General features: G+C 46.0%; 1 protein-coding gene across 1 annotated transcript in view; it reads right to left on the bottom strand.

Annotated features, from left to right (window-relative positions):
• LOC135216006 (E3 ubiquitin-protein ligase RNF34-like) overlaps positions 1-25098 on the bottom strand; it is a gene marked incomplete in the record, with an annotated part of 72673 nt that overhangs the window by 30652 nt on the left and 16923 nt on the right. The window contains 2 exon segments of the mRNA XM_064250930.1: positions 6207-7081; positions 12267-12459. Of these exon segments, the coding sequence (XP_064107000.1) occupies positions 6207-7081; positions 12267-12459 (1068 nt within the window).

Below are 25098 nucleotides of genomic sequence, written 5' to 3'. Positions count from 1 at the left end.
CACACTAATGTGTTAAGTGTAGGGGACAGGTTTGTTCAGCAGATCGAACATGTAACGAGTGTAGTGATTGGACTGATTCTCAATGGAAGTTTTTTAGTTCATACTCGGAGAAATTAGCTAAAGACAGAATTAGAAAAGCAGCGCTTAGGAAAGTAGACTTAGCTCCGCTTCGTCTTGCGATGCTTCTGTTTCCTTCTGTTTCTCCTCAAATTGTTATGTCTCCTTTAACTACACCTCCTATTCCTCCTACTATTCCCGCTTCTCCGGCTTCCCGTGTAGTTTCTTCCGACACCATTGCCAGTCTGGAATCGAGGTTAGATCAGAAATTTTCGGTATTAGCGAATACGGTTTTGCAACTTGGTAATTCAGTTAAGACGTTTTTGGAGAAAGCGGCTTCAGGTAAAGAGTGTAGTTGAGGTGCGTCTGTCTGTCCTGACACGTCTCCTAGACAAAGGTCACTGTCCAGCTCCCCCGCACCGGGGAGAAGACATACCGGAAGTCCAAGGGAGTCGATCGGGATTTGCCACAGACAGGCGCCTCTCTTGTTGAGCCTGTTGCGCCTCAAACAGGGCTCGTTTAAGCGTTGGAAAGGTGTTGCGGTCAGACGCCTTTCGAATGATTCAAGCGATTCGTCTCCGGTCGCGCGGCGCTCTTGGCGAGATTCGCCCGTTTCGCGTCCCTTAAAGAGGCGTTCAGGCGCCGATTCTTCGCCTCCTCCAGTCAAGCGGTATAAGGAGCCTGAGAGTAGGGTTGCGCCTCGGCCGTTAGCGGCTTGTTCGTCGCCTCAATCTGTGCCTTTTTCGGCTCCATCTACTAGTAGAGATTGTGGTTTTAGCGCTGTAGCTAGCAGTTCTAAGGGTGTTTCTTTAGGCGCTTTTCGTCTGTTACGCCTGATGCGCCTGTTTCGCCTCGAATTTCGGCGGCTCCGAGCGAGGCGCAAGTAGTTTTTCCGCCTCCTGCTGAACATTTAGGCTCTTCAAGCCTACGTTAACTGTTTTTGATTCGTCTCTGGCGCCTTTGCGCAAGCAGTTAGAGATGTTAACCAACTGGATGAATGAGTCCAAGGGTGGTTCGAAACCTTCAGATCCGGTTGTAGTTCCGTCTACTTCTTCGGCGGTATCGGAGAATGAAGAAGAAGTAGAGGAGGAGGATTCACATCACCTCTCGTGTTATTCACGTCTCCTTAGATTTCTTCTGGTATCTTATCCAGATTATTTTGAGAAAAGCGGCTCCGCGCTCCCCAACTTCGACTTTTTTGATGAGGAGGAAAACTTCAGACCCTCTCCTCCCAAAACTTGTTCTATCTAAAGCGGTTAGACATTCGTTGAAAGAGACGGAGAAATGGATGTCTATGAAAAGAGACTTAGGGAAGGCTCTTTTTGCTTACCCTCCTCTAAGTTGCTTCGTAAGAGGTATAGGTTTTATGTAACTGGGGAAGCTCCTTCTCTGGGAGTTTCTGCCTCCTCCCAGGGAGACTTCTCCAGTTTAATCGACTCCTCTAGAAGATCTGCTTTCGCCGCAGCGAAAGTTTTTCTTTACAGCGCCTGAGTTGGACCACGTTGTAAGAATCAATTTAAACTTTTGGAAGTCTTTAGCTTCCTTGATTGGACTATTGGCGCTTTAGCGGCCAAGATCGAAGACTGTCCTTCTCTTTCTCAGGAGTTAGCGGAGGATTGGATTGGTGTTCTGTCCTGTGCGGACAAATCCATTAGGGATGGATGTGATGAGTTAGCTTCGCTCATCGCCTTTGGTACCCTTAAGAAAAGGCAACTTTGGTGCTCCTTTGCTTCTAAAAGGGTTACGTCCCAACAGAAGTCTGCTCTCTTGTTTTGCTCCTTTTTGTGAAAGATAACTCTTTCCAGACGATGTAGTGTTGTCAATTTCGTCTGCGCTAGATAGAATCTACTTCCGATTTACTGGCACAGTCTACTAAGAGACCTAAAGCTCCTGTGGAGACTGTTCCTTCGGTTTCTCCTCTGGCCCCAAGCGCCTTTTCGAGGAGAAAACCCAAGCGCTTCTTTCGGCCGAAATCGAATTTGCGACCTCAGTCTAAGGCCTCGGCCAAGGTTAACAAACCTTCCAAATGAAAGCTCGGTTCTTCATGCACCAGTGGGAGCCAGGCTGGCTCTGTTTTGGGAGGAATGGGAAAACAGAGGAGCAGAAGCCTGGGTAGTGCAAGTACTCAAGTTCGGCTATCGTATTCCTCTCGTTTCACACCTCCCTCGCTCTCACCTCCGTGCAATTCCATTCCAGGCATACTCTCCGGGCTCAGACAAATTTCTGGCGCTAGCCGCAGAAGTGGAAGCGCTTGTTCTCAAAGAAGCGATAGAACAGATAGAAGGGATTTTTCCTCCAGGCTTTTACAATCGCCTTTTTGTAGTTCCCAAGTCATCAGGGGCTGGAGGCCAGTTTTGGATGTGAGCGCCCTGAACTTGCATGTCCAGAAAACAAAATTTCATAATGGAGACCACTCGGTCGGTTCTGGAGTCCATCAGACAGGGGGATTGGATGGTCTCTCTGGACATGCAAGACGCTTATTTTCACATTCCGATACATCGCGAATCTCGGAAGTACCTGAGGTTCATGTTCGAAGGCAAGGTGTTTCAGTTTCGGCGCTTTGCTTCGGACTAGCGACCGCTCCTCAAGTTTTCACCAGGGTTCTATCCCCGATAGGAAGCTGGCTACACATATTAGGAGTAAGAATCTCCCTCTATCTGGACGATTGGCTTCTCCGGTCGGAATCAGAGAGTCGGTGCATGAAGGACATTGGAACAACTCTGGATCTTGCCAGAAAGTTAGGAATTCTGGTCAACAACGAAGTCCCAGTTGGTTCCATCTCAGAGCATCCTTTATTTGGGGATGATTCTGAATGCTCAAGTTTTTTCAGGCTTTTCTGTCCCCGAAGAGGGTTCAAGGCTGTCTGGAGACAGTTCAGGAGTTCTTGGACAAAAGGTAAGTTCTGCCAATCAGTGGATGAGGCTCCTGGGCAAATTGACGTCAGTGGAGAAATTTGTGACGTTGGGAAGACTGCACATGAGACCTCTGCAGTTTTTCCTGAGAGCCTCTTGGTGCAGGAAGACACAACCAGACTCGATTACCTTTTCCTGTCACAGATCAAATAAAAGAGGACCTAAGGTGGTGGCTCTCTCGAGCAAGGTTGGAAGAAGGGTTAGATTTACGACCATCCTCCCGAACCTACAGTTTCTTTCCTTTCCGACGCATCGGACACAGGTTGGGGAGCCCTACTGGGAAATCAACGGACTTCAGGAGCTTGGTCGGAGAAGGAGAAGAAGTTCCACATAAATGTAAAGGAACTGTTAGCAATTTTCTTGGGGCTCAGACAGTTTCGGAGCTTAGTAGAAGGTCGAGTAGTGGCAGTGCATTCCGACAACTCCACGGCTCTCTCGTACGTGCGGAAACAGGGGGGGACTCAGTCTTTCTCTCTGTACGAAGTAGCCAAGGATCTCCTCCTGTGGTCAAACGAAGCGAAGGTTCAGCTAGTCCCTAGATTTGTTCGGAAAGATGAACGTCCTGGCGGACGAGTTAAGTCGTCAACAGCAAGTGTTACCTCTGGAGTGGACTTTGGACAACAAGATTTGTCAGAAACTTTGGCGCCTTTGGGGACGACCGTCAATAGACCTGTTCGCGACATCAAGGAACAACCGTCTTCCTCTCTTTTGTTCTCCAGTCCCAGATCCTCTAGCTTGGTCGGTGGACGCAAATGCTGTTGGATTGGTCGGGTCTGGAAGCTTATGCATTCCCTCCGTTCGGTTCTAATAAGAGAGGTGCTGAACAAGTTCATGTCGCACAGCAATGTAACGCTAACGTTAATCGCTCCCTTTTGGCCCAGGAAGGAGTGGTTCCCAAGGACCTTCTCCAGTTGTTAGTAGACTTCCCCAGACTTCTTCCTCCAGAGAAGTGGCTTCTCAACAACCTCACTTCAAGAGGTTCCACCAAAACTTGTCCGCTCTAGCTCTGACAGGGTTCAGACTGTCCGGAATCTTGTCAGAACGAAAGGATTTTCAAGAAGAGCTGCAGAAGCTATCGCTCGTTGTAGGAGAGAGTCTTCTAACAAACTCTATCAAGGGAAGTGGAGAATCTTCAGAGAGTGGTGTAGAAGTGCTAAAGTCTCTACTTCTGCGACCTCTTAACAGAAATAGCAGATTTTTCTTCTATTTCTTAGGAACTCTAAGAAACTGGCTCCTTCGACGATCAGAGGATATAGAGCCATGCTCTCTTCGGTTTTTCGACATCGAGGTTTGGATATTTCCTCCAATTCAGATCTGTCGGACCTCATTAGGTCTTTCGAAACCACTAAGCTCCGCAAGATACAGTGGCTTGGAAACTTAGATGTGGTGCTTAAGTTCCTCATGGGGTCACCGTTTGAGCCTTTGAAGTCGGCTTCACTCAGGAACTTGACTAAGAAGGCACTCTTTCTTATTGCACTAGCTTCTGCTAAGCGTGTCCAGCGAATTGCACGCTATAGACAAAAGAGTCGGTTTCTCTCAAGGCAATGCTGTATTTTCGTTATCTTTGACCTTTCTAGCCAAAATGAGAATCCTTCTAATCCTTGGCCGAGGAGTTTTGTGGTAAGGAACTTATCTGATTTGGTTGGACATGAGGAGGAAGAAAGGCTCTTATGTCCAGTCAGGACTATTAAGCAGTATCTGTTTGCCACTAAGGGTATTAGAGGACAATCTTCTAAGCTCTGGACCTCGGTTCAAAATCCCTCTCGTCCTCTTTCTAAGAATGCTATATCGTTCTTTATTAGAGAGCTTATCAGGGAAGCTCACTCGCAGTCCGAGAACGACAATCTTTCCGTTCTGAGAGTTAAAGCTCACGAGGTTTAGAGCGTGGCAACTTCTTTAGCATTCAGAAAGAATTTATCTTTAGCTTCGATTCTTCAGAGCACGTTCTGGAGATCGAATTCGGTTTTTGCGAGTCATTATCTCAAAGAGATAGAAACGGTTTTCGAGAATTGTAAAACGTTAGGTCCGGTGGCGGTTTCTGGCATGGTGTTGGGAGACGGCACAGGGGTCGTCACCTCTATGCTAACTTTTCACCTTGAATAGGTTGTCGAGTTCAAGGGAAGCTGGGGGTACTGAGTACCTGGGATACTCACCAGTCTGTTAGGTCAGATTTTACCAATGGTTGGGTATATATGTTTTTAAATCTGGTGTGTGACAAATGTTTTGTATGATTGAATTTCTGGTCTTAGCCCAGGGCAAGGCAATCTTTTGTTGTTACTATCCTCCGTCAGTCAGCCTTGACTCGCTTGACTACGGAAGGATTCCACTCCTGTAGAGGTCTAACTTTGGTCAAATTCCAATTCCTCTACAATAGTAAGAAGAGCACCGACCAGAGGCAGTAACAGTCTGCTGTAGCTCTCTTACAAGGTAAGGTACAACAGACACCTTGAGTGTTTTACTGGTATTGCAATAAATGTAACCATTTAAAAATACTAGTGGTCCACTGAATCCACCTTCCCATAAAATGTGTAATCAGCTCTATAATTGTTCGGTAAGACACTACAATAAAAATGAAATTTTCATTATTAAAATGAAGTTTTATTGTATACTTACCGAACAATTATGATTATACCCACCCTCCTCCCCTTAGGTGGACGGACGGGCAGAAAGAATTGGATTCACCTGGGCAGTTGTACCTGGTTCTCCCGCGAGTGGAGGGAGATGACGTCATCACCACCAGTGTTGGCGACGCCGACGCGCTAAATTTGAATTTAGTATCCTGCCGCTCGTGGAAATCACGGCTCTATAATTGTTCGGTAAGTATACAATAAAACTTCATTTTAATAATGAAAATTTCATCTTTAAATAAATAAAAAATGAACAATGACCCTTTATAATAACATGTCTATTACAAGTTTTATTTCATCTATCAGAGACTGGTACTTTACACTCACAAACTAAGGAGTGTTACAACTGTGCTTGGTTATGATTTTGGGTGGTGAACAACACTGTATTAGTCATTATAGTTTTATAATAATAGTTCTTTTACAAGTTCTATTTTGTCTATCAGACACAGGTAATTAATACTAATTAATTGTGAACTATCGCACTAGTACTATCTCTGCAATCCTAATCTGTATAAACACTATTCATGCAGATTATACCAATTTTCCCTTTCATAATGAAACAAGACTTTGAAGTTCAATAATAACTCAAAGTACAATTTTCAAAACTTACTTGTTTTGTTGGCTCTGGAGATGATGATTCAGAGGGAAAAGTTGCTGATGATGAAGCTGACGAGGGTGATGTAGCTAATGGGACCTGAAGCTCTTCATCTAAAGTACTGGCCGGATGGTCGACATCCATGGGCTCATCGACATCTGTTGCAGCAGTCTCAGGCACTTCCAATGGGGACTCAACTGTTTGTGGACAGGACTGACTGGATCCTTCATGCCCAGAGTTATGGATGGACTGAGGGTGATCATCTTGAGCAAGTGAGTTTGGTCTCCTAAGGGGCAAGTCTGAACTTGTTGTGGAACTTGGGACTTGACCCTCACTGGACACGCTGACATCCTCTAAACTACAGTGATCTGAATGCTCAGCTTGATGAGGGCAAGGTTGACTAGATGCGCCATTATGACAAGAATCTAAACTACAGCACGACGTTGTACAATCTTCGCTGGGACAACGAGAACATGCCTCCTCTACACTTTCTGAACACCCATCAACACTCGCTGGAGAAACACTACTAGCTCTCTGTTGAGGTCTGTTAGGGAAATCTGAAGCAAAGACTCTAATACCTAGATCACTTTCAGGATCATAATCATTAGAATCAGGAGACACAGGCCTGCCAGGTCTAACCCTAATGCTATCCATTGGCCTTACTCTTATGCTACCCATGCTACAGATGTCATTGTCTGGGGAACTACATGGTCGCACTCGAATGCCATCATCCCTTGTGACTGGAGAAGTAGCAGGTTTGTTTTCAGGCCGCCCATTTCTTGGAAAATTGTGATTTTCATTGATGGGGGCAGTACTTTGTGTTGAACTACCAGACACTCCACGTTGGCGACAGATGTGATGGGTTACCAAATCAATCAGATCACGCTTCTCTGAAAGTACAGGGAAAATAGTTATGAAGACTATATCTTTTCATATTAAATAACACAATCAATATTAAATTTTAAATATAGTTAGATTTTTACTCTACATTAATCAACAAAATGCCAAATAAAGGTAATTAGCATCATTCCAGTGGTTATACATGTGCTTATCTAGTACTGCATATGGTTAGAAGAACGAAATTGAATATAGTATTTAGGCCACGCCAAGTGTTGGGACCTAGAAGGTCATTCAGAACTGAAACAGATATTGACAATTAAAAGGTTTGAAAGGTGCAACAGGAGGATAACCTCACAGCTGCACTATGAAACATTCACCTACAACACATCAAGTCTTTCCCACTCAGGATGTCTTAACACACACAGGGGCAGCTACAGGTGGGCAGTATAATGTTAAGACCTCAGGTTTGTTGCTATGAAAAATAGAAATTGTCTTAGAAAATCTGTCATTTCTTCATACACGAAAAAACCTTCGGTCTTAACAATAGGATACACTCATACTTGGAGGGAGGTACAAGATATCCTAGACTGGCCAGGGGCCTACCCACCAGTCCAGCTTCCAGAAGAAATGACTTCTGGAGAGGGACTGAAGCCCGTTGAGAAGCCCGTTGGTACATAGACGTGGAGGACTTTCTGAGATAACCTGCCATCTGAGATGATGTTCACAGGAGATACTCGATAGTCTTCATCCGTGAAGAGATGGGGACTCCACTGACTGATGATACCTCTCTAAGAGGTTGACAAAGCATATTCCACTAGGGAGGTATTTCTCTCAGAACCCCTGAAAACAGCAGGGACAGCAGATCTGGAAACAATTCTGCTAGGGGCTATAGGGCAGCTATCAGAGTCCTCTTCAGATTCTGGGACATCATCACTCTGTTCAGGACATGACAAATCAGGCAAAATGAAGGGAAAGCATACACATCCAGGTTGTCCCGTGGATGTTGAAGGGTGTCCCCCTCCACTGCGAACATGTCTGGGACTACTGAAAAACAGATCTCTAGCTTCCTGGTGAATCTTGTAGCGAAGAGGTCTATCACTGACCTTCCTAACAAACAAAACAGCCTGTCTGCAATCTCCTGATTCAACGACCACTCTGTTCCCAGAATCTGTCTCCGTCAGCTTAGTTTGTTGGCCACTACATCAATTTTGCCTGGAAATTACCTGGCCATAAGATCCACTGAGCTGTCTAAGGCCCACTGATGTAACTGGGCCATAATTGGGTGAAGTTGGCAAGACACCAGCCCCCTCTGCTTGTTCATAAGCTACTACTGTTGTGTTGTCCGACATCATGACAAGAGTGCCCTTTCACCCTCTCTTGAACCTGCTGAAGTACTAGGAACTCTACTCCCTGGAGGTCTGGAGGTCAGAAGGTCCTTTGGAAGAAGCATCTCAGAACAGAAGAGGTTCCGGAGGGGGTGAATAGAGAGACATCCCCACTGTCAGACTGTTCTAATCTTACCACTACAGTAGGTCACTTTTCACCTCTGATGACAAAGGAACTTGTATGTGAGGCAAGTCTCTTGCTGGAGACTATAACTCCTTTGGTCTCCATTGTAGAGCTCGTAAGTGTAGACAACAGTGAGGAACCAGTTTCTCCCAAGCAGTCATCAGGTCTAGATCAGCCTCCCAGTGATTTGCTGGTGGTGTTTGCTTGGACAGAAAGACAAGAGCTACTACCTTAAACCTCCCAATCCTCTGCTCGGATGGAAAAACTCTTGACGTAGCTGAATCTATCACCACTCCCAGGTGTAGAATCTTCTGACTTAGGAATAGATTCAACTTTTCCAGATTTACCACAATGCCTTACCAAAATGCCCAAGCTGTGGCAAAACTGTAGTCAATCCCTGTCTAGAATCAGCTTTTCCCTTGAACTCGCTGAGACCAGTCAGTCGTTGAGGGATCTTAGAAGTCAAAGCGAACACTCTTGTGAACACCTGTGAAGATGTTGTCAAGCCGAAGCAAATTACCTTGAATTGAAATACTTTTCCGCAAGACTGAAACAAACTTCCAGGAAGAAGGATGGATTGGGATCTGGAAGTATGCATCCTTCAAGTCTACAGTCAGCATAGTCATTGGCCCTGACTACTGCTAACTGTTTGTGGAGACTCCATTTTGAACTTCGTCTTCCTGACGAACATGTTCAACATTGAGATCTTCGTCTTCCTGACGAACATGTTCAACATTGAGATATCTATGACTGCCCTCCAAATGCCATTGGCCTTTGGGACCAGGAGGATTTGGCTGTAGAATCCTGGGAAAGGATGTTCTATTTGCTCTATTGCTCTCTCCTCCAACATCTTCACTTCCTCTTGCAATACTAGGTGTTTTTGATTTCCTGGACAGTAAGAGAGGTGCAGGAGAAGGCAATCTGAAAGTGGCAGAGTGAAGTCTAATGGGAGTAGATAATCTACCTGAAGGACATCTACTACCCATGGTTCCAGCCCATAACTACGACATGGCCCAATGGCTTGCCAGGCTTTCCCCCCACTGGTGGCAATGAGTGGGGCGAGGCACCCACTCTATCGTCTCATACCTCTGCCTCTGCCCCTAATTCCCCTCTCTCTTGTAGCCCAACTTTGAAAGGGCAGTTGCTGAGCAAGTCTTCGTTGAAGAGGCCAACTGAAGCAGTTTCAGTGCAGTAGCATGTCTCACAATCTTCTTCAGTGTAGGATGTTGGGTCTGTCTCCCAATATTAGGTTGAGTAGCAGAAGATTTACTTACTGCCTGCTGTACTAGCCTATCGTTTGCATCAGACTGATGTCTGTCAATGGCCACTTCCAGCGTATCTTTAGGGAGCAGCAACCGAGATTTCAAAATATAACCATTCTTAACTTACAATAAGGAGTACACACCCACTGATCGGGTTATCTTGGCTAAGGCTGCATCCCTTCTCATCAACAGAATATTTGCCTTAGAGCCAGACTGGAGCATTCTGATAAAAGCCACCTCATCCTATGAACCCCTTGCAGATGCAGACAAGGTAATTTTGGCCACACCTGTCATTCATAAATCTAACCAAGATGCTGTCTGGAAGATTGAAGATGCGGTCAACTCTACAGCAGCCGCTTCTTGACACATTATGGAGGGACACTGTTCTAACCTGATCCAAAGTTAGGCCTGGTCTTAAGCCCACAACATCCGAATTGATATGTCTACTCAGTAGCACAACAATAGTTTTGTATAATATCTATGTTGAAGTAGTGGGGCTAGGAGAAACATAAAATATCTGTTCGACTAAGACGAGTTATCCTGGCCTGAGATCAATGAATCCCCAAGACTGGAGTATGGCAACTCAAATGTAGTTTTAACAATCTTTTTAGGCCCTAAAAGGGATTTGATACCTGTAGGAGTGATCATGGAAAGAGTTTTAGTCCTTTTAGAAAGATTACCGGAAGATTATTGAACAGACGAATCAAATCTATAACCTCTGCATAAGAGGAAAGAAAACCTGGTTATCCAAATCCTCCACCTAGTGTGGGATTTGACCACACAAAGTGTAGGGAACAGAAGATCCTGAGGACTCACTCTGGACATCGAAGAACCTTTATCGCAAAACAGACACGAATCCTCCAACAGCCTGGTCATGTCACATCCACGCCCAGGGAACATGAATGCTGGCAGTGGTCTCCGCTCCTCGATCCTGACAGTTAACGTCAACTATGGTCTCTGCTCCCAGATCCTTAAGGTGAACGTGTATTCTCCTCACGTCCGACTGTTCCAGAGATGAATCACAACCATGCCTACCCCAGCTACTTTGGTCATAACTCACTGAAGAGAAGCCACAACCACTTCAGCGATATCAAAAGATTGAGAGAAACCTCCAAGGTCAACACTTCTCCACCATGCTATATGTATAAATACCTTTCCACAGAGAGAGAGAGAGAGAGAGAGAGAGAGAGAGAGAGAGAGAGAGAGAGATGAACTAAGTAATTATTTGACTGTCTATCCATTTCCCATTCTACCCTTTGGCAGAAAAAGACAAATAAATCAAGGGCGAAGTACAAATGAGTTGATCAGGGGTTGGCAACAATTCTGAACCTAGTTAATTTCTGTAAAGTAATGTGCTATGTCTGACAGGCCCACCTTTGGTCGGTACAAGACAAAACGCGGGTTAATTCTATTCTTTCATGTTTTGATATACCTTACTATAGAAATGCATAAATACTGTAATAAGTAAGATAGGAAGGGATAATGAGAGGGAGAGAGAGAGAGAGACAGACATTTGAAAATAAGTAAATTCTTCACCATAAAAAAAGAAATGCATAAATACTGTAATAAGTAAGATAGGAAGGGATAATGAGAGGGAGAGAGAGAGGGAGAGACAGACATTTGAAAATAAGTAAATTCTTCACCATAAAAAATTTATTTAGTCATGTAAATTACATCAAAATACACTAATTAGTGAATATTTCTTGACGAACAGTCCACGAATTGCTGAATTTTCTGCAAATAATTTATAGATAGGCTCGACATAAAAATCCGTGAATACGCAAGTCTACGAATCTTGTGACTGCAAATACGGGGGGTTGACTGCATTCATGCTTAGTACCAAATGCTTCTAGTTATTATGTTGAGGAATTGTCTTTTCATTAAAACTGTAATCTCAATAAAAAATGAAATTAAACAAGAGCCATGGGAAGTGAGACAGAGCTACCAGAATTCCACTATATTTTCCTGATAAGAAACTGTGTACAGTGGATCCCCTGTATTCGCGGTCTCTGGATTTGCGGACTCACACATTCGCGGATTTCTCTCAGGAACATTTTCCCGCATTATTCGCAGAAAATTCGCGGTATTTTTCTATGATAAATATCCACAAATTCCTGTTTTTTTTTTTATCAATTTCATCATAAAATGCACTTTTTGTGATAAAACTATTTAAAAAACCAGGTACGTATAAAAACTTTAAGTGGGTTTTTCTTGAGTTTTAACTAACAAAATAGGAGGTTTTAAGCCTTTTTATAGGGGTTCCAACTATTCGCGGGTTCTAATTAGTATTTACGGGGGGGGTTGGTATGCATCCCCCACAAATACGGGGGACCACATAAATTGTACACAATCCTTTGACATTTACAAGTACCCTCTTGAGTAGAGCTGAATGAGCATAATTTACATATAAACTTAAAATATATTAAGAGTAAAAAGTGTAACATAAATAAAAGTACTGACAGACCTGTACATGCAACAGTATTGATATGCCTTGAGTGAAGAAAATGACGCAGATCTTTAACACGAAGGGCTTCCACTTGTGTTCTATCAAGAGGCCACTGTGACAATACATGGCACTTGTTGCAGTGTCTCCTTCCTTCCATTCCACGCCTGATACACGAACTACAGAAAGTCAAACCACAACCATCGCAATTTTTCTGCAAGGATACGGATTTCATATGTATCAAAGAAGGGCAAAACTTATTATTTATACTATAAAATACTGTGGTATTGAACTTATAAAAATGATATTGTTATGATACAATAAAGTTTCATACATACTTACCAGGCAGATATATACTTAGCTAAGACTCCGTCGTCCCCGACAGAAATTCAAATTTCGTGCCACTCGCCCACCCAGCCTCCCCGCAGGAGACAGGTGGAAGAGAGAAAATATGATAGAAAACGGGAATGGTTCCTAGTCCTGCCACCCAGGGCAGGCCGGTAGATCACCTGACCTACCTGTAGCGAGTGGCGCGAAATTTGAATTTCTGTCGGGGACGACGGAGTCTTAGCTAAGTATATATCTGACAGGTAAGTTGATTGTATGAAAACACAGTTCTTAATAAAGCTTTAGTCTTCCTCCTTCAAAAGTAACATGAAGTTTTTATGTTAAAACAAAGTTTAATGTATACTTACCTGGCAGATATATATATAGCTATATTCTCTGTTCCACCTGGCAGAAATTTTCAAAACTCGCGGTAAACGCTAGTAACCTATTAGTAGTTCAGGCAACCACCACCCCGTTACCGTGGCGCTAGCGCTAGGAACCGTTCCCAATTGGGCCAGATTTTTTCTGAACCCTGTCTCCTGAGGGGAGGAGGGTGGGCATTAAATTATATATACCTGCCAGGTAAGTATACATTAAACTTTGTTTTAACATAAAAACTTCATTTTAATGTATGACACTTACCTGGCAGGTACATATATAACTGATTGACACATTTGGAGGTGGGTCAAAGACAGCAACATTATTAGAGTATAAATAATTAAAATTATCAATTTACTCTAGGTTCCTTACCTGCTAAGGTAGCTGACTTCATAGGTCCTGCCTCTAAGCCTGCTTAAACCTTAGGAGCTCTCAACAAGGAAGTGTCCTGTATGTTGAAGAAGCTAAGACTGGAACTGACAACTGGACATGACCAATGTGTTGACAGAACCGTACAGCCCTCTTATGCCACGGCATTCAAGCTAGTAATAGATCATTTACCTGAACTACACACACACCACACCAAGATAATACTAACAAGACTGATAAAAGTACACAACACTTTTCTCAGACGACCAAAAAACACAAACATCATCACCTAATAAAATCAACTAGCTTAAAAGAAGGTTATGGGGTAGTAACTCCTTTGCCCAATACTGTACCGGAGGACACGTATGGACCTAGCGTCTGACAATTATCAAAGGTTGTCTGAATATCCCTAAGATAATGAGACGCAAATATTGAATTAGTTCTCCAATATGTGGATTCAATAATTTCCTTGAGGGCTAAATTCTTTTTAAAAGCCAATGAAGTTGCAACTGCCCTGACTTCATGAGCCTTCACTTTCAAAATACCAAAGCTCTGCTCTTGACACAACATGTGAGCTTCTCTAATCAACTCTCTCATGAAGAAGGCTAGAGCGTTCTTCGTCATGGGTCTACTGGGGTCTTTAACTGAACACCAAAGAGCATCAGAATTCCCTCTGATCTCTCTTGTTCTATCAATATAAAATCGCAATGCTCTCACTGGGCAGAGAACTCTTTCTTGCTCATGACCCACTAACTCAGAAAGACCCAAAACTTCAAAGGATCTTGGCCAAGGATTAGCCGGATTCTCATTCTTGGCCAAGAAACCTTCCTGGAATGAACACACTGCGTTGCCATGTCTCCATCCCACCTTCTTCGATATGGCCTGAAGCTCACTAGCTCTTTTAGCCGTTGCCAAAGCGACTAAAAAGATAGTTTTCTTAGCAACATCTCTCAGAGAGGATTTCTCTAAAGGCTCGGATTTGCTAGAGGTTAAATACCTCAAGACAACATCGAGGTTCCAAGCAGGTGACCTGCATTGGGGTTGTTTCTTGGTACCAAATGACCTAATCAGATCTCTAAGGTCTAAGTTATTAGAGATATCTAGATCTCTGTGTCTAAACACTGAGGTTAGCATACTTTTATAGCCTTTGATTGTAGAAACTGACAATCCTAAATCCTTCCTCAAGTATAAGAGGAAGTCTGCGATTTGGGTCAAAGAGGTACTGGATGAAGACACTTTCCTGTTCTTACACAACTTCCGGAAATTCTCCCACTTCGACTGATATACTGTAATTGTGGAGGTTCTTCTGGCCCTAGCCACTGCACTGGCCACCTCTCTAGAATATCCCCTCGCTCTGACAAGACTTTCAATACTCTGAACGCAGTCAGACCCAGAGCGAGGGTATTCTTGTGAAACCTGTCGAAGTGGGGTTGTCTGAGTAAATCTACTCTTAGAGGAAGAATTCTTGGCGTATCTATTGTCCATTCCAGTACCTCTGTGAAACAACTTTGGGCCGGCCAAAACGGAGCTATTAAGGTCATCCTCGTTCCTTGGCTCTCCCTGAACTTCTTCATAACTTTCCCCAGTACTTTGAATGGAGGAAAAGCGTAAACATCTAAGTTTGTCCAATCCATCAGGAATGCGTCGACCGCCACTGCTTCCTGATCTGGAACCGGAGAGCAATATGTTGGTAATCTTTTTGTTCTGGCTGTTGCAAAAAGATCTACTACCGGACGGCCCCACAACTTCCACAGGCTCTGGCAAACCTCCAGGTGCAAAGTCCACTCCGTCGGGAGAAGTTGTTCTCTTCGCTCAACAGGTCCGCACTCAACATTTTTCTCCCCCTGTATAAAACCTGGTGAGCAGCACGACGTTTTCCTCTTCCGCCCAAAGCAGAACTTCCTTTGCCAGCTTGTAGAGGGGAAAGAATGAGTCCCTCCTTGTTTGCGGATGTATGCCAGAGCCGTGGTGTTGTCCGAGTTGATCTGCACTGTCTTGTCTCGAATCAACTCTCTGAAGTGCTTCAAGGCCAAGAAAAATTGCCATCAGTTCCTTCCTGTTTATGTGGCCAACTTGTTTTTCTTCCTTGCTCCAAGTCCCGACACCTCTTTGAGGGCCTAATGTCGCTCCCCCAACCTGCTTCCGAACGCGTCGGAATACAAGATGAGGTCTGGGCTCTTCTGCTGAAGCGACATCCCTCTTGCTAACCTGCCTGGAGTTAGCCACCACTTTTAATTCCTTCTTCACTTCGGCAGGAATTAGAAACTGAGGAATCCGGTTGCAATTTTCTTGGCCATGATCCTTCAGGAAAAACTGTAGAGGTCTCATGTGCAGTCTTCCTAAGAAATGAACCTCTCTAGCAAAGAGTGTGTGCCCAGTAGACTCATCCTCTCTTGCTGCGGCATCGTCTTTCTCTAGAAAGTCCTGCACCTTCCGAATGCATAGGGCTTGACCTTTCGGGGGACGGAAAAAGCCCGAAAAGTCACTGAGATATCTGAATCCCAAATAAACTATCTGTTGTTGGGGATTCAACTGAGACTTTCCCATGTTTACCACAAGACCTAGGTCTTTTGCTAAGTTCAACGTTTGATTCAAGTCCTCCAGACATTGACTTCTTGATTGGGATCTTATCAACCAGTCGTCCAGGTAAAAAGACACTCTGATCCCTCTTAAGTGCAACCATCTCGCCACATTGGACATCATCCTCGTGAACACTTGGAGGGCTGTGCAAAGGCCGAAGCACATGGCCTTGAACTGAAAGACCCTGTCCTGAATCACAAACCTTAAATACTTCCTGCTTCCTGGATGAATCGGAATATGAAAGTATGCGTCTTGTAAGTCCAGGGTCACCATCCAGTCCCCTGGACGTACCGCTGCCAGCACTGAATCGTTCGTCTCCATAGTGAACTTGGTCTTTTCTACGAAAAGATTCAGTTGACTTACGTCCAGAACTGGCCTCCAACCTCCCGAGGACTTTGCAACCAGGAACAACCAGTTGTAAAATCCCGGAGATTCGTGATCCAGAACAGGTTCTATGGCTCCTTTCTCTAGCATGGAAGCTACTTGCCCCCACAGAGCCGTTTTCTTCACTAAATCGTTGCAATTTGCCCCGAGGGCTCTCGGAGATGTTGCGAGAGGAGGTCTCTTTAAGAAAGGAATCTTGTACCCTTCCCGAGCTACGTTGACAGCCCAGGGATCTGCCTTCATGTTCTGCCAAACTTCCCAAAAACCTTGAAGTCTGGCTCCCACTGTCGTCTGGAGGACTGAGATCTCATTGTTTAGAGGTGGTCTTGGCTCCTCTTTTCGCGGGTACTTTCTTACTTCTAAAGGCGGGTCGAGCGAACGTTCTGCCTCGAAAGGGCTGTTGCGAAGGCCTTGATTCCTTTGGAGTTTTCTTAACCAACTTGGATGGTAAAAACTTCTTAACTGAAGACGAGAGAAGATCTTGAGTGGCCTTCTGCGAAAGAGCGAGAGCTATATCCCTAATCACCTCTGACGGGAACAGTTGTTTCGAAAGGGGAGAGAACAGCAACTCCGATTTCTGAGAGTTTGAAACCCCTTTTGAAGCGAAAGAACACAACAGCGACCTCTTCTTCAGTACTCCTGCTGTGAACAAAGAAGCCAGTTCATTCATTCCATCTCTCAGAGCCTTGTCCATGCAGGACATAATGCTCCTAGCCACTTCCATATCCTGAGATTCTTCTTCTTCTAGGGAGTTCGCCAGTGCTCCCAAAGACCAATCTAGAAAATTGAAGACTTCGAAAGTCCTAAAAATCCCTTTAAAAAGATGGTCAAACTCGGACGAAGTCCACCAGACCTTAGCAGACTGCAACGCCTGTCTGCGTGAGCTGTCCACTATACTGGAGAAGTCCCCCTGGGAGGAGGCAGGTACTCCCAGGCCTAGACTTTCTCCAGTAACGTACCATACTCCTGACTTCGATGCTAACTTAGCTGGTGGAAAAGCGAAAGAGTATTTCCCCGCTTCTTTCTTATCCTTCATCCAGTCATTCACACGTTGAAGGGCCTTCTTCGCCGAAATCGACAGAGTCATCTTAAGGAAAGAGGACTTCTTTGAAGTCTTAGTCTTGGAAAACTGAGATAAGGGAGATAAAGGAGCCGTTGGTTCGAATTCACCTTCAAAAATAGAAAGCAGACGTGAAGTCAGAATCTTGTAATCCGAAGACGGTTCCGTATTCTTCTCCTCAACAAAATCCAAATCCTCTTCTGCTGAAGAAATGTCTTGCAGATCACTATCGTGTTGACGCTTCGCTGACGGAATAACGTCCTGCCGCCTGCGTCCTGCGGCTAATGAAGAATCGGTGTCCTGCCGCCTATCGATGTCCTGCGTCCATCGTAGACACATCTGCTTCCTGCCGCCTGCGTCTTGCGTCCACAAGTGATTCCGAGTCCTGTCGTTTGCGTCCTACTTCTTCCGAAACCATCTTCTTCTTCCTGCGTTCTGCGTCCTGAAAAACTAAGCGATCGCCCGTCCTCGTAGAGCCAGTGCGTCCTACATCCTCGGCGAACGCATCCTTGTCTTCCGTCTTCTTAGAAGATTTAACGGGAAGGAAATCGTCCTTCCGCCTCGAAGATCCCTGCAAAGGAGCCTCCCAAGACTTAACGAGAACTGCCAGCTTAGACTGCATTTCCCTTAAGAAACCCTTCGTACTATCTTCCTGAATGGCAGAGGACGAAGGAGGAGGATTACGAGAAGGACTGCGACGTAAAGGAGAGCGATCTTGTACTCTACCCGACGGAGAGAGACGAGGGGAAGACAAGCAAGAAGATGGAGGAGAGTCTCTCATCGAAATCCAAGAACGAGAAGGCCGTACTGAGCCCTCTTTAGAACGAATGATCCTCTTCCTCTTGATCGGAACTGCGTCCCCGTCTTCCGAGGAGGACAAAACCTTCGGACTACTCCAAGCCTCACGATCTTGAGCATGTCTCTCGAGAGCGGTCGATGTCCTGAAAGTCCTCTTGAGGGGGCGAGACACAACTGCATACCGACGTTCCCGCTCAGATGTCGAACCATCCGAGGACGCACACTTCCCAGTTACGCCTTTTCTGCGGCGAACTGCAACAGCCTGGGAACTTGCAACAGGACTGTTCGAAGGGACGCCTGACCGCGATAAAACCTCTCTCGCCTCCCTTCGACTGTCAACATGCCTTCTCCCTTGGGTCTGGGAGCCTGACAGAGGTCTAGGTCTAGGAGCACGAGAGAGACGATCAGACGCCTCCTCCACTACACTTTCACTGACATCAAAAGCACTAACTTTATCCGTAAGTCGCTGTATCTGGTTGCCCATGGACGCAAGGGCAGCGAACACCTTAACAATCTGTGTATCGTTCGCCTCCTCCGATACAGCAGCGGGCGCAGGAGATACCTGGGGAGAGGGAACTACCAACTCTACATTAGAAGGAGCTGGAGAGGAAACACATTCACTCCTTTTGCTAGAAGAATTCGACTTCTCACTACGAGAAACAGATCTCCTTACACGATCTTTCTCAAGCCTTTCAACATATTTCATAAATATCTTCCACTCCTTCTCTGATGAATTCTCACATTCAAAACACCTATTCTCCCAAGTACACACATTCTCTCTACACTTCTTACAAATAGTATGAGGGTCGACCGAAGCCTTCGGCAACCTTACCTTACACCCCTCTTTTACACAAACTCCAAACATACTCCCAGTATCAGACATATTTAAAGAACAATCCAAAGCGAATGCCAAGCTAACGTTTCCAAGTACAATACCAAAAATCCATGAAAAGTCAGCAACGAGAATGAAAATCCTAGCAGGGAACCACCAACAATGTTGACGGTTCGGCTGGCAGAGAAAATCTGGCCCAATTGGGAACGGTTCCTAGCGCTAGCGCCACGGTAACGGGGTGGTAGTTGCCTGAACTACTAATAGGTTACTAGCGTTTGCTGCGAGTTTTGAAAATTTCTGCCAGGTGGAACAGAGAATATAGCTATATATATACCTGCCAGGTAAGTGTCATACATTAAACATCATATTTAAGTATAACCAGTAATTTCTGGATATACAAGTTCTTTAATTTTCAATACAGAAAAATGTTATTGTTATTATACAATTAAGTTTGTTCATACTTACCTGGCAGATATATATATAGCTGTATTTTCTGAAGTCCGACAGAATTTCAAAACTCGCGGCACACGCAGTGGGCGGCCGAGGTGGTAGTACCCATTCCCGCCGCTGGGAGGCGGATATCAGGAACCATTCCCATTTTCTATTCATATTTTATTAATGCCTCTGTCTCCTGAGGGGAGGAGGGCGGGCACTTTAATTATATATATCTGCCAGGTAAGTATGAACAAACTTAATTGTATAATAACAATAACATTTTGTTCATGCCACTTACCTGACAGATATATATATAGCTGAATCCCACCTTCGGATGGTGGGAAAGAGACAGAATAGGATTTTTAGGAAACTTAAATTAAGTAGATGATATACATCTTGGTTCCTCACCTGTTTGCAAAGTAGACTATGTGATTACTGTCACGTAAGGCTGCTTTTGCTTAAATCAGAGTGCCAGCCAGGTGGAGACCTGTAGTGCTGGTGCGCTCTGGATGATCGTCAACGAGTACGAGACCTCAACGTGACAAGACCATCGAGGCATACAAATGAGGGGCAACGAAGCAACTGACCACCACCTGACCAACTATTCACAAAAACCCCTTAAAACTAACTAAAGGATGGGAGAAATCTTCAACATAAGACTCACCACAACCTAAAAACACAACAACAACTAACCTAATCCTAACTAAGGGATAGGAAAGAGCTACTTCCGGACCCCAAGACTGTGTCCGCAGAAACGTATGGCCCAGTGCATTACAATCGTCATAAATCGTTCTCACATCCCTTAGGTAATGTGAGGCGAAGACGGAGTTACTCCTCCAAAAGGTGCAATCAAGGATGTCCTTGATTGACATGTTCTTTTGGAAGGCAAGAGAGGTAGCGACGGCTCGAACTTCGTGCTTTCTTTCTCGTAGAGGCTCAAATCAGTCTTCTGGAAAGATGAATGAGCCTCCTTAATGACGTCCCTTAGAAAGAAAGCAACACAGCATTCTTCGATAAAGGTAACTCTGGTCTCTTCACAGAGCACCAGAGATTACCTGAGGGACCTCTTAACTCTTTCGTTCTATGCACGTAGAACTTGAGAGCCTGGACCGGGCACAGGACTCTCTCTGGTTCTTGGCCCACCAGACTGGACATACCCTTGATCTCGAAAGTCTTCGGCCAGGGGTTCGAAGGATTTTCATTCTTCGCCAAGAAAGTTGGGTTCAACGAGCAGACAGCATTGTCTCCTTTGAATCCCATTAACTTGCTAAACGCTTGAATTTCACTAACTCTCTTAGCCGTCGCAAGAGAAGTTAGGAAAAGAGCCTTCCTTGTCAGGTTTCGAAGAGACGCTGCCTGAAGCGGTACGAAAGGGCTTGACATAAGGAATTTAAGGACTACGTCAAGGTTCCATGACGGAGGTCTCATTGAGGAACCTTCGAAGTCTCGAAAGACTTAAAAGGTCATGAATGTCCTTGTTGTCAGACAGGTCAATAAAAAAGGCCTCTGTGCCTAAAAACCGCTGACAACATGCTTTATATCCCTTGATGGTAGGGACCGCTAATTTCTGCACATTCCTGAGAAAGAGCAGAAAATCAGCTATCTGGTTCAGAGGTCGAGGAAGAGGAAACTCCCTCCTTTTTACACCATGCCCTGAAGGAATCCCACTTCGATTGGTAAACAGCTCTTGTGGAAGCACGTCTTGCATGTGAGATTGCTCTCGCAGCTGCTTTCGAAAAACCTCTCGCTCTGGCCAACTTTTCGATAGTCTGAACGCAGTCAGACCCAGAGCGGAGAGGTTTTGGTTGAAACCTTCGAAGTGGGGCTGCTTGAGTAGATCTTTCCTCCAGGGCAATGTCCTTGGAAAGTCTACAAGGAAAGACATGACCTCTGTGAACCATTCTCTCGCTGGCCACATCGAGCGATCAGGGTTAACCTCGTCCCTTCTGAGGCCGCAAACTTCCTCATGACTTCCCCCAAAATCTTGAATGGTGGGAAGGCGTACAGGTCTAGACCCGTCCAATTCCAAAGCAAAGCGTCTACCGCGATTGCTTCTGGATCCAGGACCGGGGAGCAGTAAAGAGGAAGTCTCTTGGTCCTTGACGTCGCGAATAAGTCGACCAGTGGACGTCCCCACAACGTCCAAAGGTCTCGACAAACGTCTTCGTTCAAGGTCGATTCCGTCGGTAGGACTTGTTCCCGACGACTGAGAAGATCTGCCCTGACGTTTGCACTCCTGCAATGAAATCTCGTCAGGATAGTCACATTTCTTATCTTTGCCCACAGCAGAATCTCTCTCGCTAGGGGAAAACAACGTTCTGGCGTGTTCCTCCCTGATTTTTTTAAATAAGCGAGTGCTGTGGTATTTGTCCGAGTTTATCTGAACAATCTTGTTCTCCAACTTCCTTTCGAAGAACTGCAGGGACAGAAATACTGGCTGCCAGTTCTTTGACATTTATATGCCAGGCTACCTGTTCCCCTCTCCAGGAGCCTGACACTTCCTTCCCTCCTAGTGTTGCTCCCCAGCCCGTGATGGAAGCGTCGGAGAACAACACTAGGTCGGGGCTCAGAAGACTTAGGGACCAGCCCTCCTGAAGCTTCTGAGGGTCCAACCACCATCTTAGATGGTTCTTGATCGGAAGCGATATTCTCAATATGGCATTGAGATCGTCCTTGGCCTTCCATTCGTCCGCTAGGAAAAATTGGAGAGGCCTGATGTGCAGTCTTCCCAAGGAAACAAACCTTTCTAGAGGAAATGGTCCCCAGCAGACTCATCCATTCCTCGCGAGCAAGTCTCTTTCTTAGAAAGGGCTGAGATCTTTTCTAAGCCTAGCCGCTGACGTTCCTGAGACGGAAACGCTCGAAAAGCCACTGAATCCATCTGAATCCCTGATACACGATGGACTGTGTTGGGGGTCAGAGCTGACTTTTCGAGGTTGACCAGAATGTCCCCAGGGACTTCGCTAAGGCTAAGTGAACTGCAAGTCCTTCAGACACTTCTCTCTCGACGACGCTCTGATCAGCCAGTCGTCGAGGTACAGGGAAACTTTATTCCCCCGAAGAGTGTAGCCACCTCGCTACGTTCTTCATTAACTACCGTGAACACCATTGGAGCCGTGGTCAGTCCGAAACACATAGCTCTGAACTGCCACACTTTTTTGTCTAAGACAAACCTTAGATACTTTCTTGAAAGAGGGTGGATCGGGATGTGAAAGTACGCATCCTGCAAGTCTAAGGACACCATCCAGTCGCCCGGTCTCAAGGCTCCCAGAACAGAATGAGGCGTCTCCATCGTGAATTTGGTCTTTTCCACGAAAAGATTGAGCCTGCTTTACATCTAGAACTGAGGCGCCAACCTGACGACTGCTTCGGTTACTAGGAAGATCCTGTTGTAAAAACTGGGACCCCAGGTCCGCGACTTGTTCCACCGCTCTTTTGTCGATCATTTGCTGAAGGAGATCGATAATACAAATTTCTCTTTTCTCCCTGATAGGATGGAGAAAGGTCTCTGGGAGTCGTAGAAAGAGGAGGAAGATCTAAAAAGGGGATCTTGTACCCCTGCTCCACGATCTTGAGGGACCAAGAGTCCGTGTCCCTCTCTCTCCACGCTCCCGCAAAAAACTTCAGTCTGGCTCCGACTGGTGTCTGAAGGGACATGCTTCTCACTTGGAAGGCTTTGGCTTAAAGGAAGCTCTTTCCTCGGTGAAAACCCTCTCCCGAGGAGCTGCTCTCGAGGGGGGAGCCCACGAAAGGGCTTAAACGTCTTCGGCGGTCGAACCGCAGCTGAAGAGATTGAAGGTACGGCTACCGTCTTGTAGACTGGGCCAAAAGGTCCTTGAGTTGCCTTCTCTTGCAAACTGTTCGTCAGGTCTTTACTAAAGTCTGGGGGAAGAGATGGTTCGAAAGAGGCGAAACAGCAAATCGCTTTCTGAGCTGGAGTTACCGAACGAGCTGTTGAGTTGCACAGCAAAGCTCTCTTTTTCAAAATAAAGCCGTTCCAAAATGAGATACGATCTCCCTTCCGAAACCATCCCTGACGGCTTGCCATACATGCTAACACGCTGGACAGCTCCCCCAGACTGAGAGATTCTGGGCTTCTCGCTTGCAGATCCAGAACTCCCAAACACCAGTCAAGGAAGTTGAACACTTCCAGCGTCCTGAGCAGACCCTTCAAATGATGGTCAGTCTCCGTAGAGGTCCAGGTTACTTTAGCAGAGGGTAAAAGAGACCTCCTCTGCGAATCCACTAGGCTGGAGAAATCTCCTTGAGCCGAAGGGATACGAACTCCTACTTCATCTTTGGTTCTATACCAAATGCCCCCTTTTTCCCGCTAAGTCTAGCTGGCGGCAAGGCGAAGGTCGTCTTGCCTTGATCTCTCCTTCGTACCATCCAATCTTGGAGTTTCTTAAAGGCACGTTTCGTGGAGAGAGAAGTTTTCATCTCCACAAACTCCGGGGTTTTTCCAGTTTTAGATGAAGAAAACTGCGAAGGAGGAGACTTGGGAGCTGCGGGCTGAAACTTGTCTTCGAAAGAAGAACGCAAGAGCCGCACGAGGACTTTATAGTCCGAGATTGAAGGGGCCGCCGAAGGTTCCTCTTCAACCGAGTCAGCCGAACTACTCAGCTCTCCTTCTTCTCTAAACGGAAGAGGAGACCGTCTGTCCGGAGAGGGCGTCCTAATGTCGGGTCTTGGCTTGATCAAAGGACCCCTATCCTTGCTAGAGGCAGCCTTATTGCGGCTGTCTTCTCTATGACGCTTACTACTTGATGAAAGGTCGAGCGTCCTGACGAGGACGAGCGTCCTTAGCGCCATCCGCGGCAGTCTCACTTGCCAGAGAAGCGTCCTTACGTTTCTCAAACGAAAGGAAGACCTTTTCGCTGGAATACGTGCCTGTGCGCGTAAACTAGCGTCTTGGGGTACGACTTCTTGGTCGGAATCCCCAAAAGCGTCTTGAAAAGAGCCCTGAACGTCCTGGCGAGCTTCCTGCCAAGCGTCCTGCCGAGCGTCCTGGCGAGTGTCCTGTCTAGCGTCCTGGCGAGCGTCCTGACGAACGTCCCGCCTAGCGTCCTGCCAAGCGTCCTGACGAGCGTCCTGACGAGCGTCCTGACAAGCGTCCTGACGAGCGTCCTGCCGAACGTCCTGCCAAGCGTCCTGCCAAGCGTCCTGCCAAGCGTCCCACCTAGCGTCCTGCCTAGCGTCCTGACGAGCGTCCTGTCGAACGTCGTGTTGAGCGTCCTCCTCAAAAGCGTCCTGACGTAACGTCCTTCTAGAGGACGAACGAGATCGGCGAATCGCCGAAGGAGAAGCGATCGGCGAACGAGACGAAGTAGGTGAGGGAGAAGGAGACTGCTTCGTCCTCTTGACAGGCAGTCTAAGGTCCTTCCTCCGCTTAGGCTCGACTGCTGCTGGGCGAGTCCTCTGAGCCATAAGCGTGGATAGCTGGTCCTGAAGGGACAAAAGAATGTTCTTCGTCGGGGAAGAACGAACAGAGGAAGCAGGACTGATCCTGCGAGAAGACGAGGGGCGAGGGGACGCCCCTCCTTCCTTCTCAGGTACAGCTACCTGCTTCTCAGGTATACGCGCCTGTGCACGCAACCCAGCGTCCTCATCGGAGGAGATCTTACCCCTTTTCTGAGGCGGAAAAGGGGTCATACGCATCCTCCGACGAAAGTGGCGAAAAAGGACGTGAA

Source organism: Macrobrachium nipponense, chromosome 19 (assembly GCF_015104395.2).
Source record: "Macrobrachium nipponense isolate FS-2020 chromosome 19, ASM1510439v2, whole genome shotgun sequence".
NCBI lineage: Eukaryota > Metazoa > Arthropoda > Malacostraca > Decapoda > Palaemonidae > Macrobrachium > Macrobrachium nipponense.
The sequence above is the reverse complement of the archived record's forward strand: the minus strand, read 5'-3'. Positions and strand labels throughout refer to the sequence as shown.